At 43.4% G+C, this 20701-nt stretch overlaps 1 protein-coding gene and 1 long non-coding RNA gene across 5 annotated transcripts in view; one reads left to right on the top strand and one right to left on the bottom strand.

Moving 5' to 3' along the window:
* Window positions 1–17301, top strand: part of LOC117354626 — a 24900-nt gene extending 7599 nt beyond the window's left edge. The window contains exons 2-3 of the long non-coding RNA XR_004538220.1: window positions 13716–13835; window positions 17014–17301. This is a non-coding gene — a long non-coding RNA (uncharacterized LOC117354626). The remainder of the gene's footprint in view (window positions 1–13715; window positions 13836–17013) is intronic.
* Window positions 202–20701, bottom strand: LOC117354614 (gastrula zinc finger protein XlCGF26.1-like). 4 transcript variants are annotated; one of them, XM_033932410.1, is made up of 3 exons: window positions 20497–20701; window positions 19913–20039; window positions 202–2049 (listed from the first exon to the last, which is right to left on the bottom strand). In XM_033932410.1, exons 1-3 carry the CDS (start codon window positions 20518–20520, stop codon window positions 206–208), a joined length of 1995 nt encoding a protein of 664 aa, XP_033788301.1. In that variant the 5' UTR covers window positions 20521–20701; the 3' UTR covers window positions 202–205. The 4 variants fall into 4 exon arrangements, with proteins under 4 accessions (XP_033788301.1, XP_033788303.1, XP_033788304.1 ...); XM_033932412.1 differs by lacking the exons at window positions 19913–20039; window positions 20497–20701 and adding exons at window positions 15562–15648; window positions 17154–17306; XM_033932413.1 differs by lacking the exons at window positions 19913–20039; window positions 20497–20701 and adding exons at window positions 7608–7767; window positions 17154–17306.

Genomic DNA, 20701 nt, shown 5'->3' with positions numbered 1-20701 from the left:
GCCGAAACATGCGCATGCCGAGTCAGAGTTATTTTATGAATTTTGGAAGAATAAAGGCATTTGGATTCATCAGATGAGTTGAAAGACACTTTTTTGTGCACCATTCTGATTGGGACAATTCCACCTTTGTTCTGTGCTTTTGAGATTGTGGTTTTGTTTCCCCTGTTTTATCCTTGTACCCCGTGTGGATCATTTGGTGTCTTAGCTATGAAAGCTCAGTGAAGCTTTTATTACACTCGGTACATGTAAATGGTTTGTACCCTCTGTGGATCATTTGGTGTCTTTTTAGATATGAAAGCTCAGTGAAGCTTTTATTACATTTGGTACATGTAAATAGTGTGTTTCCCGTGTGGCTCCTCTGGTGCTTTTTTAGCTCTGAAAGCCAAATGAAGTTTTTATTACACGCAGTACATGTAAATGGTTTGTTTCCCGTGTGAATCATTTGATGACGTTTTAGCTCTGAGAGCCGAGTGAAGCTTTTATTACACTCAGTGCATGCAAATGGTTTTTCTCCTGTATGAATCCTATGATGAATTTTTAGCTCTGAAAGCCGAGTGAAGCTTTTATTACACTCGGAACATGTAAATGGTTTTTCTCCTGTATGAATCCTCTGGTGAATTTTTAGCTCTGAAAGACAAGTGAAGCTTTTATTACACTCAGTACATGTAAATGGTTTGTTTCCCATGTGAATCATTTGATGACGTTTTAGCTCTGAAAGCCGAGTGAAGCTTTTATTACACTCGGTACATGTAAATGGTTTTTCTCCTGTATGGATCCTGTGGTGAACTTTTAGCTCTGAAAGCCGAGTGAAGCTTTTATTACACTCAGTACATGTATATGGTTTGTCTCCTGTATGGATTCTCTGGTGAATTTTTAGCTCTGAAAGCCAAGTGAAGCTTTTATTACACTCAGTACACGTAAATGGTTTGTTTCCCGTGTGGATTTTCTGGTGACATTTTAAGCCTGAAACATGAGTAAAACTTTTATTACACTCAGTACATGTAAATGGTTTGTTTCCCATGTGAATCATTCGATGACGTTTTAGCTCTGAAAGCCGAGTGAAGTTTTTATTACACTCAGTACATGCATGTGGTTTGTCTCCCGTGTGGATTTTCTGGTGACATTTTAAGCCTGAAACATGAGTGAAACTTTTATTACACTCGGTACATGTAAAAGGTTTGTACCCTGTGTGGATCATTAGGTGTCTTTTTAGATGTGAAAGCCGAGTGAAGCTTTTATTACACTCGATACATGTAAATGGGTTTTCTCCAGTATGGATCCTCACGTGAATTTTCAGCTCTGAAAGCCAAGTAAAGCTTTTATTACACTCGCTACATGCAAATGGTTTTTCCCCTGTATGGAACCACTGGTGTTTTTTTGGCTTTGAAAGGCGAGTGAAGCTTTTAGTAAATTCGATACATTTAAATGGTCTTTCCCCTGTATGGATCCTCTGGTGAATTTTTAGCTCTGAAAGCCAAGTGAAGCTTTTATTACACTCGGTACATGTAAATGGTTTGTTTCCCATGTGAGTCATTTGATGACGTTTTAGATTTGAAAGCTGAGTGAAACTTTTATTACATTCGATACATGTAAATGGTTTGACTGCTGTATGGGTCTGTTGGTGAAATTTTAGAGTTGAAAGTTGAGTGAAGCTTTTATTACACTCAGTGAATGTATCTAGTTTCTCATTTTTATGTTTGCTTTTGTGCCTTTGGAGTTCTGAAATCAAGGGAAAGTTCCTCTTATATTTAATACATGTAAGTTCTTTGTGGTGTGTTTTTCCTTTTCTCTTACCATGGTGGACTTCAGAAGTCACTTTATCACTACTATTAATTTGGAAGGGTCTCCCTGTTAGGTCTCCATCCCTTGAGTCTCCTGTAGGGTCTTCATGCTCCTTTGATTCCTGCTTACAATTCTTTGTGTTAATCCTCTCAATTCCCTGGGAAATATTCTCACAGACGTTTCCCGATTGTCTTTGGACTTGTTCTATTTCTACAGGATCTTCTCCTTGTTTCTTTTCTCTCTTCATTTCTTGTGTGATCTGATGATCTGTTGGATAAGAACAGAAGATATTAATCATGTGCCAGAAGACAGTGGTGGTTTCTAAGAGAATACAAGTGTATAATAAGGAGGACTGGTTATCTTACAGTGGGATTTTCTATGTGTGGATTCAATTTGGTCTCTTTCTTAATTGAAACCATTTGTTGAAATGTTCTTCTAACGAATTGCAGGTTTCTGAAATGGTGAATTGTTCCTTGGAAATGGCATGAATAGAAGCTGATCAAATTTCAGTTTTTGTGACAAAATCACACAAAATCCTTTCTCTGCCTAATTTTGGTTTCAGCTTAAAGACTGTGGCCACAGTTTCAGTTTTGGCCATCCCTCTCTCCTCTGAATAGGAGTAGCTGCCACTCCCTTGTACCTGAAGATGCCCCCTTGGGTCTATCTTACAATCCCTGATGGTTTAGGAGTGTAGTCAAGGCAAGAGTGATCTCCAGTCGTTCCTACCCATGCTGGCTATGATTTCAAATGGTTGCCCGACCCTGGAAGCAATCTCATGAGACATCGTACGAGATCCTGACAGCCATTTTGAGAGTTGAGCTGACATGGCCAAGAATGACTGGGGCTCAATCCTGCTCTTCCCCTCACAACATCACTAGATCCCAGGTATTGTAATATGGTCTGGGTGGGGAGGTGTTACTCTTTGCATTCTTCTTTTGGTGTTTATGTTATGGGATTGCAAGTAATGCATTTATGGTCTGATATGGTAGTATACAGTATATGATGAATAGAGTTACATGAAAACATAAGAATAGCCTTAATGGGTCAGACCAATGGTCCATCAAGCCCAGCAGCCAAAACCCAAGGCGTAGCAATATTCCATGCTACTGATACAGGGCAAACAACACTACACTCAATAATGTGCCAAAAAATCCTAAAGTAGAAATAACAAAGAAGCACAACCAGTCACAACAGGGTTTGAATGGGGGACGCTCAGAATAAGCTACAACTAGCCTAAAACAGCAGTGGCTTCCCCCGTATCTTTCTCAATAACAGACTATGGACTTTTCCTCCAGGAACTTTTCCAAACCTTTCTTAAAACCAGCCACGCTATCCACTCTTACCACATCCTCTGGCAACGCATTCCAGAGCTTAACTATTCTCTGAGTGAAAAAAAATATTCCTCCAATTGGTTTTAAAAGTATTTCCCTGTAACTTCATTGAGTGTCCCCTATTCTTTGTAATTTTTGACGGAGTGAAAAATCGATCCACTTGTACCCGTTCGACTCCACTCAGGATTTTGTAGACTTCAATCATATCTCTCCTCAGCCGTCTCTTTTCCAAGCTGAAGAGCTCTAACCGTTTTAGTCTTTCCTCATACGAGAGGAGTTCCATCCCCTTTACTATCTTGGTCGCTTTTCTTTAAACCTTTTCTAGCGCCACTATATCTTTCTTGAGATAAGGAGACCAGAAGTGAACGCAATACTCTAGAAGATGTTGCACCATGGAGCGATATAGGGGCAGTATAACATTCTTAGTCTTGTTAACCATCCCTTTTTTAATTAATTCCTAGCATCCTATTTGCTTTTTTGGCCACTGCCACACATTGGACAGAAGATTTCATTGTATTATCTACGATGACACCCAGATGCTTTACTTGGGTGCTAATCCCCAAGGTGGACCCTAGCATCCGGTAATTGTGATTCAGGTTATTCTTCCCAATGTGCATCACTTTGCATTTGTCCACATTAAATTTCATCTGCCATTTGGACGCCCAGTCTTCCAATTTCCTAAGGTCTGCCTGCAATTTTTCACAATCCGCCTGTGTTTTAACAACTTTGAACAGTTTAGTGTCATCTGCAAACTTAATCACCTCACTCGTCGTTCCAATTTCCAGATCATTTATAAATAAATTAAATAGCACCATCCCAGTACAGACCCTGTGGCATTCCACAGTTTACTCTCCTCCATTGAGAAAAATGACCATTTAATCTTACCCTCAGTTTTTTATCCGATAACCAATTCCTAATCCACAACTGAACTTTGCCACCTATCCCATGACACTTTAATTTTCCCAGGAGCCTCTCGTGAGGAACTTTATCAAAAGCTTTCTGAAAATCTAGTATATCAACCGGCTCACCTTTATCCACATGTTTATTCACACCTTCAAAGAAGTCAAGCAAATTTGTGAGGCAAAATCTCCCTCAGCTGAACCCATGCTGACTCCGTCTCATTATGTGTAAATATGTTTATTAATTTTCAACGTGCATGGAAAACATTTGTAACAAAAAACACAGCCGAATACTTACATATGTGCTCTAATACAAAACTGTCCTTCCCATCCCCCCAAATAAAAACCCCTGAGCATAATAAGTCAAGAAATAAACACATTACGAGTTCAAGAGTCTACTCCGGGCCATGGTAGTAAGGGTCAGCAAAATCGCTCCCAAATCACAGTAAATCATTGGCCCGGTTCAATGTCAAGATCAGTAAAATGTCTATGTTCCAAGGAAGCATGTATGATCATCAATGATCTATAAGTCAGGGCATCACTGGCCAGCCACTGTGTCAGTATAGCTTTCTTTCCAAGCAATATTGCTCGAGTCAGGAAAGCTGAAAGGCCTTTAGGTTTAGGAAAGACAACATCATAGAATCCAAATAATGCTCTTGGGGTCGGGGTCCACCGCCGACCCCAGAGAGAGGTAATATAGGATCCTAAGCGGTGCCAGAACTGAAGAATACAAGGGCAGCACCAAAACATATGTCCTAATGATGCGTTTGCTTGAGTACATTTAGGACATTGATGACTCTGTGTAATGCCCATCCGGTATGCTCGAATGGGCGATATGTACCGTAAAGGCGAAGAATAAACTTTAACTGCAGTTCTCAATATTGAATGTTGGAAGATACCTTTCTCAAATTTTTTACCACCTGCTGCATCTGATGGGAAGTAATAACACATTGTAGATCTTCAGCCCAGGTTGCTACTAAAATATCAAAGTTAGGGCCAGGTTGACTGTCCCGAATGCCCACCTGATGAAAGCGAAGCGGAATCAATTGTTGTGCAGACAAACTAAACATTTCAGACAGAGTCTCATGAAAAATGTCCATCAAGTGACAAGCAGGCAAAGATTGGACATAATGACGGGCTTGAAAGTAGGCAAAAATATCAACATTGGAAAGTCCAAATGTACGCTGTAAAGAAGCAAAAGAAGCAAGTCTACCCTCTTCTGTATACATCTGAAAAATATAACGTAACCCCCAAAGAGGCCCACCTCTGAAAAGATATAGATTGTAAACCCAGCAAAAAGTCCCCATTCCCTTGAAGCATGAGAAAGGGAGAAATCTGGGGAGACATGTTCAGACATCTGCACACCCAGCGCCAGGTCTGCCTCGCAGGGGCAAAAATAGGATATTGTGCCACCACACGACGGAGAGCCAGGGCCGCTACATGTAATAAATAGCTAATAGGGTAAGGAGATAATAATGACAGCTCTATGTCAGTGGCAGAAAAATAAGAGGTACCCCGAAATCAATCATTAATATGTCTCATTTGACATGCCATCACATACCACTGAATATTCAATAATCCATATCCCCCCCATTCTCTGGGGAGACAAAGCCTATGAAAAGTCATACATGGTCTCTTGCCTCTCCAGACAAACCGCTACAGCCCTCTAGTATGTTGGACCCGATTGGTATGAGATAATAAAAGGGAAGTACCTGAAATCGGTATAGCCATTTTGGAAACAACACAATATTGTACAAGGCCACTCGGCCCACCACCGATAGGGGGAAAAGCCTGCCAAGTTTGAAGCAATTGCAATGTATCCCCCAATAATTAGGTCACACTGCAAGCATATAAAGTGGAGAGATCACAAGGTAACCACACCCCAAGATATTTGAGGGCAGTCTGGGCCCAAGCAAACGGAAAATCACCCACCCAGGTATCTTGTATAGTAGGGGGAATAGCCAAGACTGTAGAATTTGATAATTGAGCGTAAAGCCCGAGTAAAAATGAAACTCTTCTAAAGAATGTTGCAGATGATTGATGGAATGCTGTGGCTGAGTCAAAGTAAAAACCAAGTCATCCGCGAAGGCAAATGCTTTAACCATTTGATTCGAAAAAGCAACTCCCACTATGTCTGGGTCTTTGGAGATGGTACGTAAAAACGGCTCCAAATAGAGCAGAAAAAGGAGTGGGGATAAGGGGCATCCCTGCCTTGTGCCCTTACCAACTGGAAAAGCGGCCGTTGTAATATCGTTGACTAATAGCCGAGCCATCGGGCCTCTATACAAAATTTTGACTGCTCTTGCAAACCAATCAGTTATACCTAAATAATCCAATACCTCAAATAGATAATTCCAATCTACCTGGTCGAAAGCTCGGGCTGCATCCAAACTAACCAACAACATAGATATGTCTTGAGATTGGGTATGGGCCATAGTCTAGAGTACCTGCAAACATTCTGCACTGCCTGCCTACCTTTAACAAAACTCACCTGTTCCGGTCCTATAAGTCTAGGAAAGAGAATGGAAAGTCTATCGGCCAATATCTTTGCTAAAATTTTAATATCAACATTAAGTAGCAATATAGGATGATAGGCCTCAGGAGAAGTGGCGTCCTTACCCAGCTTTAAGATAAGTGTTATGAGGGCTTCGTTGGCTCCCGCTGGAAAACTCCCCCCCCCCCGCCCCTGCTATTACCTGTTCATAGTAATCACGTAGAGGGTGGCCAATCTGAGAGGATAACAGTTTGTAAAATTCGGCAGTAAAGCTATCTGGTCCGGGGGCCGAATAATTCCTCTGAATCTGGATCGCCTTCTGTAATTCTCTAAGGGTGAGGGGTGCATTAAGAGTCTCCACATCTAACTCAGTTAACTTAGGAAGACCTGAGTCCTCTAAATAATCCCTCAAGAGTGGGCCCCCTCCTCGGTCTCTTTGTTCATAAAATTCCTGAAAATAATCAAAGAATATTTTTGCAATCTGTTCCGTTTTGTGGTGTATAATCCCCGTTGCATCCATAAGACCGAAAACAAACCGCTGACCTCTCGCTCATTTGGTCAAATAAGCTAATAATTTCCCTGAGCGGTTACCATAACGGTGGTATTTAAACCTCTGATAAAATAACATCTTCATCGTACGTTCATGTATATAAGAGTTAAGTGTTGTCTCTATAGATAGTAAATTTTCCTTCGTCGCCAGGGTTGGGTTAGCCGTATATTGACGTTTCGCAACTGCCAAATCTCGTTCCAAACATATAATTCCCCTAGACAACTGACGATTTCAAGCTATAACATAGGCAATACAATCCCCTCTTAAGACTACTTTAGCCGTATTCCAAAATAGTTCCGGTTCAGTTTGATGTTGACCATTAAATTCCAAAAAATTTTCCCACTTTTCCAGCAAAAAATTTCTAAAATGTTCATCCAAAAACATGTAACTAGGAAAACGCCACCGAGAGGGGCCTCGAACACCAAATCCAACATTAACATCCACCCAGATCAGGGAGTGGTCTGAAATAACCGAGGGTCCTATAGTAGCTGCATCAATATTAAGAAAAGAAGATCTAGTGACAAGTATATAATCAATTCTGGAAAGCGTACCTTGTGCGCGGGATCTGTGTGTATAATCACGTTCTGTGGTATGAAGCAGGCGCCAGGGATCGACCAAATCTAGAGTTGCACACAGATATGGGATGCCCTGCTTGCCCGACCCCCGGGTTAGACCGGTCACAACTCTGATCGAGTACTTGATTATAATCTCCTGCAAGGAATATCGGATCAGCCACACGTTCCAACAACAAAGTAGCAATATGTTCAAAAAAGGAATGATCATATACATTAGGTGCATATATGTTTAGCAAATAAAAAGAGTAGGTACCTACAGTTATATGAAGCAATAAAAACTGGCCTTGGGAGTCTTGCTCCACAAGGTGTGCCTTATAGGACAAGGTTTTATGAATTAAGACCGCTACCCTAGCCTTTTTCTGGTGAGAAGAGTCCGCATACACTGCCCCTTCTCAACTTTGCGTGCTCAAGATCTGTCAAACGGGTTTCTTGTAGACAAACTATAACCGCTTTATGATGCTTAAGCCAGTTGAGAATTTTCATTCTTTTAACAGTGGACGTAATGCCCAATACATTCCAGGACATAATCCGTAATGTATTCGTTAGGGACACGGGAAACCGATAAAGTCAAAGTAAAGTCTTATGAAAACCAGATTCACAAAGCTATCCCAGGTTCCCAGCCCTATCCGGGATAGACAAACGTACAGAATCGTACCTGTTATCAAAGTGATTAAATTACGTTGTGTGGGCTCCTCAGCACCCCCGGCCAGTGGACTGATAAGCCCAGTATGCCAGGAATCCCACCCAACACTAGGAGCAGCACTCGAGAATTTATTCAAAGTAGAACCCCTCTCCTCAGGGATGAATAAAGTGAGAGAAAATAAACACTAAAAAGAATATCCCCCATCTACTGCCCCCTCCACTTCCACCCGGGCCCCCCCATCTTTCTCCAACCCCACCCTCTGTGCAAGACACATCAACAGAACTACCCCGAGGTGATTCCGTAGATGTGTAAGGGCACAAAAAGGATGCCTCCCCGAGCCCCAAGTCAACAATTATCAGGGAAGCTGAGCATATAAGCTAAGAGATATAACTATCCCAAGCTTACCACTCTAAATAGACAAAGTGTTGTAATGTGCAAACCAAATTTACATTTATATAGGCAGTGAAATAACAACATTCAAAACTGCCATGTGGCAGGTAACCCAAACAAATGCCAAATAAAGGCATAACAGTGCAACCAGCAAAATGCCAGTCAAGCTAAGGTCAGGCAAAGTATCCAGCAATGGTCATCTCATCCAGTGGGGCTTTGTGGTTGCAGCAAGTGGGTATTGAGATAAGTAGCCGCTGCTACTGAAGAGTCAAAAGAATGCCAATGGCCCTGATATTGCAATTTCAAGGTGGCTGGGTAGATGAACATGAAGCGCACTTTTTTCTCTGCCAGAATGGAACACAGGGGATAGAATAATTTTCACTTTTCTGTTAATGCCGCAGAATAATCCTGAAAAATACGAATCTCTGCATCCCCATATTTCAGCTTATCTTGTTGGTGTTTATACAGTCGCAGAATTTCAACTTTATGGTTGTAGTTGAACACTTTAGCAATGACCATTCGGGGCCGCGCTTCCCCATTTTGTTCCCTGCCTATACAATGGGTGCGTTCTATGTGGACAGGGCCCACATCTCCCCTCATGGGGAAAGTATCCCGCAACCAGGCTTCCAAAGTTTGTAGCCCGCTATGGTTTCAGGGAACCCCAGAAATCGAAGGTTTGACCTACGTGACCAATTTTCTAGATCTTCAAGACGTTCACCCTGTCTGCGGGTGAGCTCCGTAAAGGCTTGTAAGTCTGTAGTCTGGGTCCCCTGGGTGTCTTCTAAACCTGAAACCCGGTTTTCCAATTCCGTTGTGCGGCGGGCTGTTTCAGTAATAGTGGATTCCAGCCTCTGGAGCTGTTCTGAGAGGCGTTCAAGGATGGGCTGCAGCGCCAGCGCCACAGCCTGCATTATATCCCGAAAGGCTTTGGGGGAGAATTGACTCACCGCCGCCAAAGTTTCAGCCGCCATCTTGTCCTTCACAGGCTTCGGGCATTTGTGATCTTTTTTTGTGGAGTGTGAAGCCATTGGTTGCGTTGGTGACGCTAAATATCTTTCCATATGCCTCCCCTTCGATTAAAGTGAGCAAGCAAATGCTCTTGGCGCTCCGATAGGCAGGGAAAGTGCAGAATGTGGACTCGGGACCTGGGAGCTCAGGCAAGCAGCGTCTGCCTGAGCTTACTGCATCACGTGACACCCCCCCTGACTCCATCTCATTAAATCATGCTTGTCGGGCAGACTGGATGGACCATTTGGGTCTTTATCTGCCGTCATTTACTATATTACGTGTTCCGCAATTTTATTTTTTATAATCATTTCTAACATTTTGCCCGGCACCGAAGTGAGGCTTACCAGTCTGTAATTTCCTGGATCTCCCCTGGAGCCCTTTTTAAAAATCGGCGTAACATGGCTACCCTCCAATCTTCAAGTACTACAGACGATTTTAGCGACAGGTTATAGTTCACAAACGGCACGTCAGCAATTTCATTTTTGAGTTCTTTTAATACCCTGGGATGTATACCATCCGGTCCTGACGATTTATCACTTTTTAACTTGTCGATTTGGCTCAGTACATCTTCCAGATACACTGAGATTTCTTTCAGTTCCTCCGCATCATCATCCTTGAAAACCATTTCCGGTTCAGGTAAGATCTGGGCAGCCAAAATTCATGCAAGACTTGCACCCTTAATGGCGAGATCCTAACAAGAACTGACGCAGAACGAGACTTAGGGGTGATCGTCAGTGAGAACATGAAGACTGCCAATCAAGTGGAGCAAGCTTCATCCAAGGCAAGGCAAATCATAGGTTGCATACACAGGAGTTTCGTCAGCCATAAGCCTGAAGTCATTATGCCATTGTATAGATCCATGGTGAGGCCCCACCTGGAATACTGTGTGCAATTCTGGAGGCCGCATTACCGTAAGGATGTGCTGAGACTGGAGTCGGTCCAGAGAATGGCCACCCGGATGGTCTCGGGACTCAAGGATCTCCCGTACGAGGAACGGCTGGATAAGTTGCAGCTGTACTCACTCAAGGAACGCAGAGCAAGGGGTGACATGATCGAGACATTCAAGTATCTCACGGGCCGCATCGAGGTGGAAGAAGATATCTTCTTTTTCAAGGGTCCCGCGGCAACAAGGGGGCATCCGTGGAAAATCAGGGGCGGGAAACTGTACGGGGACGCCAGGAAATTCTTTTTCACTGAAAGGGTGGTTGATCGCTGGAATAGTCTTCCACTTCAGGTTATTGAGGCCAGCAGTGTGCCTGATTTTAAGGCCAAATGGGATAGACACGTGGGATCTATTCACAGAGAAAGGTAGGGGAGGGTCATTGGGGTGGGCAGACTAGATGGGCCGTGGCCCTTATCTGCCGTCTATTTCTATGATCTCTTACTCCTTCTTCCGTAAAGACCTGTAGGAGTATATTCTTTGCAAGCTTATTCTGCTGTACATGAATGCTGAGACACTGTTACACGGAAACCTCAAGACTTTTCTTCTCTTTGTTATCTGTAACTATGAGCTCTGTGTTACAGCTGAACATCTTAGATAAGTAACACTTGCTAATAGAATCTCTTGCCCTGGCCTTGGAAATTCTCCCCCCTCCCCCCTGTCATTGTGAAACCATTTATGCTTGCTAGTTCTTGTAAGCTGATGCTATGTATAAAGAAATGAAACTTATCTTTCTTCCGCATATGGTTATACACGGAAACTGACCTAAATAACTAGTTTGTAAGTGTGCATGCACAAGGTTCTATAAATATATGTGCTTGTACACTGAATAAACAGACATCTTTTTGTGTCCAATCTATTTGAAATAGCAGGTGAGAATCGACAAGGTGCCACATGAAAGGCTACTTAAGAAACTGTGGAGCCACGGGGTGGGAGGGGATGTGCACAGATGGATCAAGCACTGGCTGTCGGGTAGACTGCAGAGGGTTGGAGTAAAGGGCCAATATTCTGACTGGCGGGGAGTCACGAGCGGTGTGCCACAGGGATCGGTGCTGGGGCCTTTACTCTTTAACATATTCATCAATGACCTGGAAAAGGAGGCAAAGTGTGAGGTTATAAAATTCGCAGACGATACCAAAATGTGCGGCAGAGTTAGGACCAGGGAGGAGTGTGAGGACCTACAAAGGGACCTGGACAAGCTGGAAGACTGGGCAAACAAATGGCAAATGCGCTTCAACGTGGACAAATGCAAGGTCATGCATATAGGGAAAAAGAACCCGTTTTTCAACTACAAATTGGGGGGGTATTGTTGGGAGACAGCAGACTCGAGAGAGACTTGGGTGTGCTGGTGGATGCATCACTGAAGCCATCTGCACAGTGCGCAGCAGCCTCGAAAAAAGCCAACAGGATGCTGGGCATCATAAAGAAGGGCATAACAACCAGAACACGGGAAGTCATCATGCCATTGTATCGAGCGATGGTGCGTCCGCATTTGGAATACTGCGTTCAGTATTGGTCGCCGCACCTCAAGAAGGACATGGCGGTACTTGAGAGAGTCCAAAGGAGAGCAACAAAAATGGTAAAAGGGCTGGAACACTGCTCATACGCCGAGAGGCTGGATAGGCTGGGGCTCTTCTCTCTGGAGAAAAGGAGACTCAGGGGAGATATGATAGAGACCTTCAAGATCATGAGGGGCATAGAGAGGGTGGATAGGGACAGATTCTTCAGACTGAAGGGGACAGCAAATACGAGGGGGCATTCTGAGAAACTGAAGGGAGACAGGTTCAAAACAAATGCAAGGAAGTTATTTTTCACCCAAAGGGTCGTGGACACTTGGAATGCGCTACCGGAGGAAGTGATCAGGCAGAGTACGGTACAGGGATTCAAGCAGGGATTGGATGGATTCCTGAGGGATAGAGGGATCGTGGGGTACTGAGTAAACCAACCTGGTCGTGCATGTGCAAGACCGGAGGGCTAGGACTTCGATAGGAGGGCAGAACTTAAATGGGAAACTAAGGTGGCAGGGGAGCCCCTTCTGATGATTCAGACAGGCCTTGACCTGTTTTTGGCCACCGCGGGAGCGGACTGCTGGGCAGGATGGACCTGTGGTTTGACCCGGCAGAGGCACTGCTTATGTTCTTATGTTCTCTCTTATTCTCGAGAGGAACTCTCATCTTGGGAAACTAATATCCAAGGAAATAGCAGCTGCCTTGGATAGGATCCTTCTTCCACTTTCTGAAAAATTCTCTTTTAGCTCCAATAGCTTCCTTCATGTATTTCATTAACCACACCAGCTGCTGTTTGGTCTTCCTTCCTCCTTTTTTAATCAATGGAATATATCTACTCTGGGCTTCCAGGATGGTATTTTTTAATAATTTTTGACCTTTGCAGCTGCCCCTCTTAAGTTTCTTTTTTACTATTCTGTTCATATTATCATAGTCTTCTTTTTTAAACCACTTTATTCACTGCTATACTGTATATCGTCTTGAACTGAAAAGGTATGATGGGATATAAATAAAGCCAACAGGTAAGATATTCCTATGGAGTTTTTCTTCCCTTTAGCAGACCTTCACTCAGCAACACAAATGAATGGGGATAGGATATGGATTGCAAAACTATCAAGAAATACCCAGATTTAAAATTGAAAAGAAATCCTTATGCTTTGGTTTAAGGTAATCTCTGAAACGGCTGATTTTTACTGCAGGAGAGAGTTTTCTGGGATATAGGAAGTTAATTTTCTCTTCCTGCTCGCTCTTTGTGTTCATATTGGTCCGAACATTATCTAGGCGTTTGTTTCATCTTATTCCAGATGTTCTGGATTAGATGGAGACCTGCTTGTTATTTAAAGGATAAGGAAGCTCACACATATTGAAATAAGCCTGATCTCAATATACAACACTATCAAGATGATGAGTAAAGAGGGTTTATGTGATTTTACTGAGATTTGCAGGGTCTGAAACAATTCCAATAACTGAGGGTTTGAGCATTTTTGTTTTTAGAAGTCGGTGAAATTCTTTATGTTGGAGATTGTGTTAAGTCTTGAATTTCAGGGAATCCAACAATATATACTTTTGGGAGACCTAATGCAGTTTTCTTTCCCCAGGAACAGGCTCTCCTCCCGTCACTCCTGATATTATATCCCACATTGAATGGGGGGAAGAGCCGTACATCAGGGAAGAGCCAGGATCAGAGGAAAGAGAACCTGGGAGAAGCAGCTGCTCAGGTGAGTGTAGTAATAAGAGGGTCGGGGGTAAAACTGCTGAGATGAAGGGGGGAGTTGTAACCTTAATTTCCAAACCTGACTCATCTTTATCTGAGCATGTGAGAGATACTCAGGTCTTTATATGGAGCAAAGATCTGTTTTATGTGAAAATATCTTTATTTTATTTATTCAATCCATAAATCACATATTACATTACTTGCTGCAAACCCCTCCAACATAATCCACATTAAAGGCTACCAACTGTGTATTCTACAAGTGATGCTATTTCCCCTTTACCAACCAACTAACAAAACTAGGGTCACCTGTGTTGTTCCTTCACGGTGACCCCTACTTCTAGTACAGGAAACTGAAAGAAGACAGTCGCACTCCCCAATCCCCCATCTGTGCTCATTCACAAATTTAACAAATAGCTGTGGGCTCTATGTGGAAGTTTGTCCCATACTGGCATCCTGATTTGTTGAAATGTCCTCCATGCCTTGGAAGATTCTTTTTTTCCCTCCAGCCATTCCCATTTCATCATTTCTCCAAAGTGTAAGTGAGGGCAGCTGTGGCTCTCTCCAGTACTTTAATGTAAACTTCTGAGCCAACACAATGCCTTCATACAGAAGGACATTAACACCTTTTCTGGTGCCCATTGATACAAAGTTTGAAGCCAATTGAATGTCTGCTCGTAATGGTATTCTCTTCATCGAAACAGGTCAATATTTTCCTGAGGCGCTTGAGCCAATCAGGGACTTCCTTAGGCCAGCATTGCACAAGAGCAGGCCGGTCTGATTGGGCACCCCTCCTGCTACCGACTTCAGGCACGGTGAGTCCGACGAGTGGGGGGTGCAGCAAGACAGTACCCAACCTGGTAGCCAAGACAGCAGCAAACATTTTGATATCCTGATTTAACAAAGATATAGGACGATAGGAGCCCAGCTGATCTAGAGCTCTGCAGGATTAGAGTAGAATCACAACAGTGGCATGAGTAAGGCTGTCAGGAGGTATCCTAGGGGAACAGAGGGTGTTACAGAGAGCCTGGAAGGGTCCTACCACTTTGGTCACAAATTCTTATAGACCATCTGGGCCAGGCACTTTAGCAAGTTTCAGAGCTTTAATTGCCCTTTGGATTTCTACCCCTTGCATAGGAGCATTCAGCAGATATCCTCTGTTCCTGACTCACAGTGGAGAGTTGGAGCCCTTGAAAAAAAAGATTGCATATCTACATCACAATATCTTTATTGGTAAAAATTAACAAAATTCTGTTGAACATCCTCCAGTGTGGACACCACCACCCATTGTGTGCCTTTATACTTGTAATAGAAACAGCAGATAAAGGCCAAATGGCAGATAAAGGCCAAATGGCCCAAGTAGTCTACTCAACCGCAGTAATCATTATCTCTTTCTCTCTCTGAGAGATTCCACATGCCTATCCCAGGCCCTCTTGAATTCAAACACAGTTTCTGTTTCCACCACCTCTTCTGGGAGACTGTTCCACGTATCTACCACCCTTTCCGTTAAAAAGTATTTCCTCAGATTACTCTGGAGCCTATCACCTCTTAACTTCATCCTATGCCCACTCATTGTAGAGTTTCCTTTCAAATGAAAAAGTCTTATGCACATTGATATTACGTAGATATTTATACGTCTCTATCATATCTCCCCTCTCCCGCCTTTCCTCCAAAGTATACAAATTGAAATATTTAAGTCTGTCCCCATACACCTTATCACGAAGACCACATACCATTTTAGTAGCCTTCCTTTGGACTGACTCCATCCTTTTTATATGTTTTTGAAGGTGTGGCCTCCAGAATTTTTTAGATGTGGACATCTGTCAAGTTGAAATACTTTTGTTACAAAGGTTTATACAAAAAAAATACCGATAAGACCACACTTTTGAAATATGACAGATGCCATCCGAAGAAAGTCAAAGAGAGCTTGCCGTTTTCTCAAATGGTAAGGATTAGAAGAAATTGTTCAGACATTGATGAGTTCAAAATTCAATTGAAAAAACATCACAAAAAATTTTTGTCTAGAGGATACCCTAATCATTTAATCCAGGGGTGTCCAACCTTTTGGCTTCCCTGGGCCGCAATGGCCGAAAAAAATGTTTCTGGGGCTGCACAAACACGTAAACGCTGCAGCAAGACAGAGGAGGGAGCCGGCAAGATGGTAACCACCTGGGGGCAGCAGAGGAAAACACTGGGGCTGCAGGTTGGACATGCGGCTCTTGGGCTGCAGGTTGGACACCCCTGATTTAATGGAAAGAGCGAGACATCACGCAAAATACATCAATAGAGAACATCTTTTGGATGAACGAAGATCTAATGAGTTTGAGGATAATGTGGAACATATGTTTCATGATACTGTTCAAAAAGTAATTTTGTGGTACAAATCATCAGCAGAAACTGGGAAATTGTGAATCTTCACCCAGTTTTTACAAGAAAAAACTCAGAATAGCTTTTTCTCATAACTCTAACTTAAAAGAAATTCTATGCCCTGCAATGATTAAATCAAAGACAACATCTAAGAGCGATATTGTAAAGTGACATTTTAAATGCCATTCACGCAGCATTTGTCAGATCATGTTGCAGACTAAAGTTTTCGTGAATCCATCTAATAACAAGAGATATGATCGGAATTTTTTTTACAAACTGTAGATCCACCTTTATCATTTATATCATCATTTGCCCATGTAATTTACTTTACGTGGGCATGACTACGAGAGATCTGAAGACCAGAATGTGTGAACATAAGTCAAACCTGAAGCGGAATCGTAGCTCAGAGGTTATAGTTGAACATTGTGCATTATTTCAACATAAATTTCAGGATCTCTGATGTCTTGCTATTGACCAGGAACCCAAATCTTTAAGCGGAGGGGACAAGGTAAAAAGACTTAAACAGAAAGAATTAAGGTGGATTTACTTCTGAAAAGCATGCATCTGCATACATTAAATATAGTTATGGATTGGTTAGTTTTTGTTTAGTTTGTTTCATTGACATAATGGTTCCGCTGCCATACTAGTGAGACACGATCACGTCATTCACTTTACTGCGCATGCTATTATAAGCGCCATTTTTACAACTGCACTTTTGTGTCATAGCGTATGTGTTAACGTTAAAAGTAAGTACAGCATTTTTACTTCAACTGTTAGAATTATGGCAGTAACTGCCTAACATTTTTCTTTATTTTCAGTTGTAGCCCGATTTGTAAACCCTGAGGAAGCCGCATGTTAGCGGCGAAATGGGTCCCCATCGGACAGATACTGATTGGGGTTATAGAAGCAAATTCTATGCAGCCTTTGACACAAGTTGAAGCAAAAGATAAGTGCTCACCTTTGCAACTATTGATGCTGGCTGTGATTCTCCCTACCTTGGAGAGAATGAACAACCTGCCTTTATTATTATCTTGAATGTTTCTGTCATGTTCCCTCTCAGTTGACCAGTACTCCCAAGTCTCTTTCCTGGGGGGTTTCTCTGAGAACTGCACCAGACATCCTGTATTCGTGTACAAGAATTTTGTTACCGACATGCATCACCTTACACTTATCCACGTTAAACTTCATTTGCCATGTCACAGCCCATTTCTCGAGCATGTTTATGTCCTGTTGCAGGTCTTCGCAATCCTCCTGTGTATATTATGTATGTCAACCTGTAACCCGTTCCAAGCTCTTATCAGCAAATGGGATGGAAAATTAATCAAATAAATACACAGGCTGCCTATAACCCCAAGAATCAAGTTTAAATTATGAATCACTGTCTTTAAGATTCAGAGAGGCAAAACAGAAAAGGAAATAAAAGATTACCATAACATTATCTGTAAATATGGATAAAGCTGGGATTGAAAGTATGTCCATTATTTATGTAGTTTAAGCACCTGTGATCGATAGGTGCCAATTTATGAAGGGAGACTGTCAATTGCTGTCTATTTTTTCACTGATGTGATCGACTGAGTGTGCTGGTGCTTCTACATAACATTATTTTTGAGCATTAATAAAAAATTTGTATCTATGTGATTTTTTTATCTATCTACATATGGTTTCAAGTTTTATTAAAAATTTGTTGTACATGCAATGTCAAATACTTCAATGCACATGACAGTTTAAAATTAGGAGACAAACAATAAAAGAACTTTATACAAATAAACATATAGGCCCTGATTCTCAAAAAGTGCGTCCCGTTTTAGGCAGCTGTAGGCGTCTTACAGCTGTCTAATCAGCCAATCGGGATGCACGTTTTTTTAAAAAAATGCTCCCCAGGCAGGCCTGAAGGCGCCTCCGGGAGCCTAGGGAGACCCGCAAGACGCCTAAGCTCGCCTAAGGGCCTTAGGCGAACCTAGGTGGCCCTACGCGTCTCCCTAGTAGAGGAAGAAACCTTAAAAATGTAGGCCAGCAAAATGCTGGTCTACATTGTAAGTAGACGCAGCCGCTATACTTATCGCGGCAAGGGATCTCTCTGCCGCTATAAGTATAGCGGGCCGCGGCCTGTCCGATCGGATGCCTCCCCCGACACTACCAACCGCCCCCCCCCCCCCGATATTACCGATCTCCCTCCCACCCCGACACTACCGATGCTGGCAGGAGAGTGTCCAATCCCTCCTGCCCGAAGACGGCACCCCCCCTCCTGCCCGAAGACGGCACACCCCCCCCCCTCCTGCCCGAAGACGGCACACACACACCCCCGGCGCTAACAACCCCCAAACTAACCTGTTCTTCAGGCCAGACGGTTCTTTCCCGTCTAGCCGGTAAGCCCGCCTCATCCCGGCCCATCCCACCGAAACCTAAGGCCTGATTGGCCCAGGCTCTAGAAGCCTGGACCAATCAGGCCTTAGGCATAGCGGGTCCGCCCATCCCCACTTGGCCAATCAGACCTTAGACTTAGTGGGGATGGGCGGACCCGCTATGCCTAAGGCCTTATTGGTCCAGGCTTCTAGAGCCTGGGCCAATCAGGCCTTAGGCTTCGGCGGGATGGGCCGGGAAGGGGCGAGCCCACCTCATTTCAACGAGGCGGGCTTACCGGCTAGACGGGAAAGAACCGTCTGGCCTGAAGAACAGGTTAGTTTGGGGTTGTTAGCACCGGGGGGGGGTGCCGTCTTCGGGCAGGAGGGGGGGGTGCCGTCTTCGGGCAGGAGGGATTGGACACTCTCCTGCCAGCATCGGTAGTGTCGGGGTGGGAGGGAGATCGGTAATGTCGGGGGGGCGGTCGGTAGTGTCGGAGGGGGGGGCATCCGATCGGACAGGCTGCGGCTCGCTATACTTATAGCGGCAGAGAGATCCCTTGCCGCGATAAGTATAGCGGGCCGTATCTAATCTAACCTAACCCGATTCTCTAACCAGCGTCTGTAACATGGACGCCGGTTACAGAATCGGGGTTTTAGTGCAGGCCGATTCTGAATAGTACGCCTCTCCCGGGCGTCCTATACAGAATCAGGGCTTAGGTGTCTTGCGGGCCTCGCCTTCAATATAGGCGGCCTGCCTGGGGAGCATTTTTTTTTAAAAACGTGCATCCCGATTGGCTGATTAGACAGCTGTAGGACGCCTACAGCTGCCTAAAATCGGGACGCACTTTTTGAGAATCAGGGCCATAGTGTATACGTACAAATATTTACCAGTACAAAAGGAAAGGAGGGTGAACTACAATCTTTAAAGAAAATGAGGGTGAACTACAATCTTTAAAGAAAATAGAGATACATTTAGGGGGAAAAAAACAACTGGAGGGTAATAAAAATAATCTTGAAAGCATGGCTAAGCCTAGAGGAGAAGGTAAAGGAGATTGTGACCTATATGTAAAATCTGATTAAAATTAGGTATTAGAGCATATACATTAATGATAGATGAATTATGCTATCTATGTCTCAAATGCATCTTTACACAAGTAGATCTCCCAGTACCTATTACTTTTAAAGAGGAGATAGTGAGCAGATGCTGTTCTGTTGATCTAAGTGTCCTAACTGGAGAATATGGTATTAGAAGATGATCCAGAAATATTGGTACTTTAGTTTGTTGGATTTTAAAGGTCATCAGTGCGGTTTTTGGCTTTATAATGATGTCTTAATACTGATTTAAAAAAAAAAAAAAAGTTACATCATCCCTTACCCAGTGAGATCAGGGTCTGATAATTCTCCTTCATCACCTCCCTGTAGAGCTCTTTCTGCTCTTCATTTAAATACTCCCACTCCTCCTGGGAGAAAGAGACAGCGACGTCCTCAAACTTTACAGGCATCTGAAATACAAAGCGGAAACACACTCATAATCTTCAGCATTGCACAGACCACCAGATCTCCCAGTGCTGGTGCCCATTGGGTTAGGGAAAAGTTTGCTGAATGCATATAATTTAAAATTGCAGAAGACACTGTCCACAATGGGGTTATAGTTCACATCACCCAGTACTGAGGCTCAGCAGAGCAGAAGGACATATTTTTGTGAGCATATAATTCAGTGTCACATAACACAGGCTCAGAGTAGGGTCATATTTATTTGAAGTGATAGACTTTCCAGCAAAGGGCGAGATTTGTGTGTGTATAAAATTCACAGTCCCAGAAAAGGAGCAGAGCAACTAGACAAGAGTTACACAAAATCTCTCCGAAGGTCCCAAAGTGTCAATGTCCAGCCCCAGGACTGCTTAGGATCCCAGATGAGAAAACTGCAGCAGGGGCAGGATGTTAGGGCCAATCTCCTACCTGCGCAGAAGCTCCTGCAGGCATTTTCCTGAACTAAAGGCTTTTTCTGGCCTCTTGCAGCGCTGGAGGGAGGGAGAGAAGGGCAGAGACGGAGATATGGAGCTGGAGATTTCTGGTTTATCTACAAACAAGAGAAACAAAGGAAGCAGGAAACAAGAGATTTCCTGTTTGGCACAGACCGATGACGTCACAACGGAGAGGCGGA

The sequence above is a fragment of the Geotrypetes seraphini genome, chromosome 2, assembly GCF_902459505.1.
Source record: "Geotrypetes seraphini chromosome 2, aGeoSer1.1, whole genome shotgun sequence".
NCBI classification, from domain to species: Eukaryota; Metazoa; Chordata; class Amphibia; order Gymnophiona; family Dermophiidae; genus Geotrypetes; species Geotrypetes seraphini.
The sequence above is the reverse complement of the archived record's forward strand: the minus strand, read 5'-3'. Positions and strand labels throughout refer to the sequence as shown.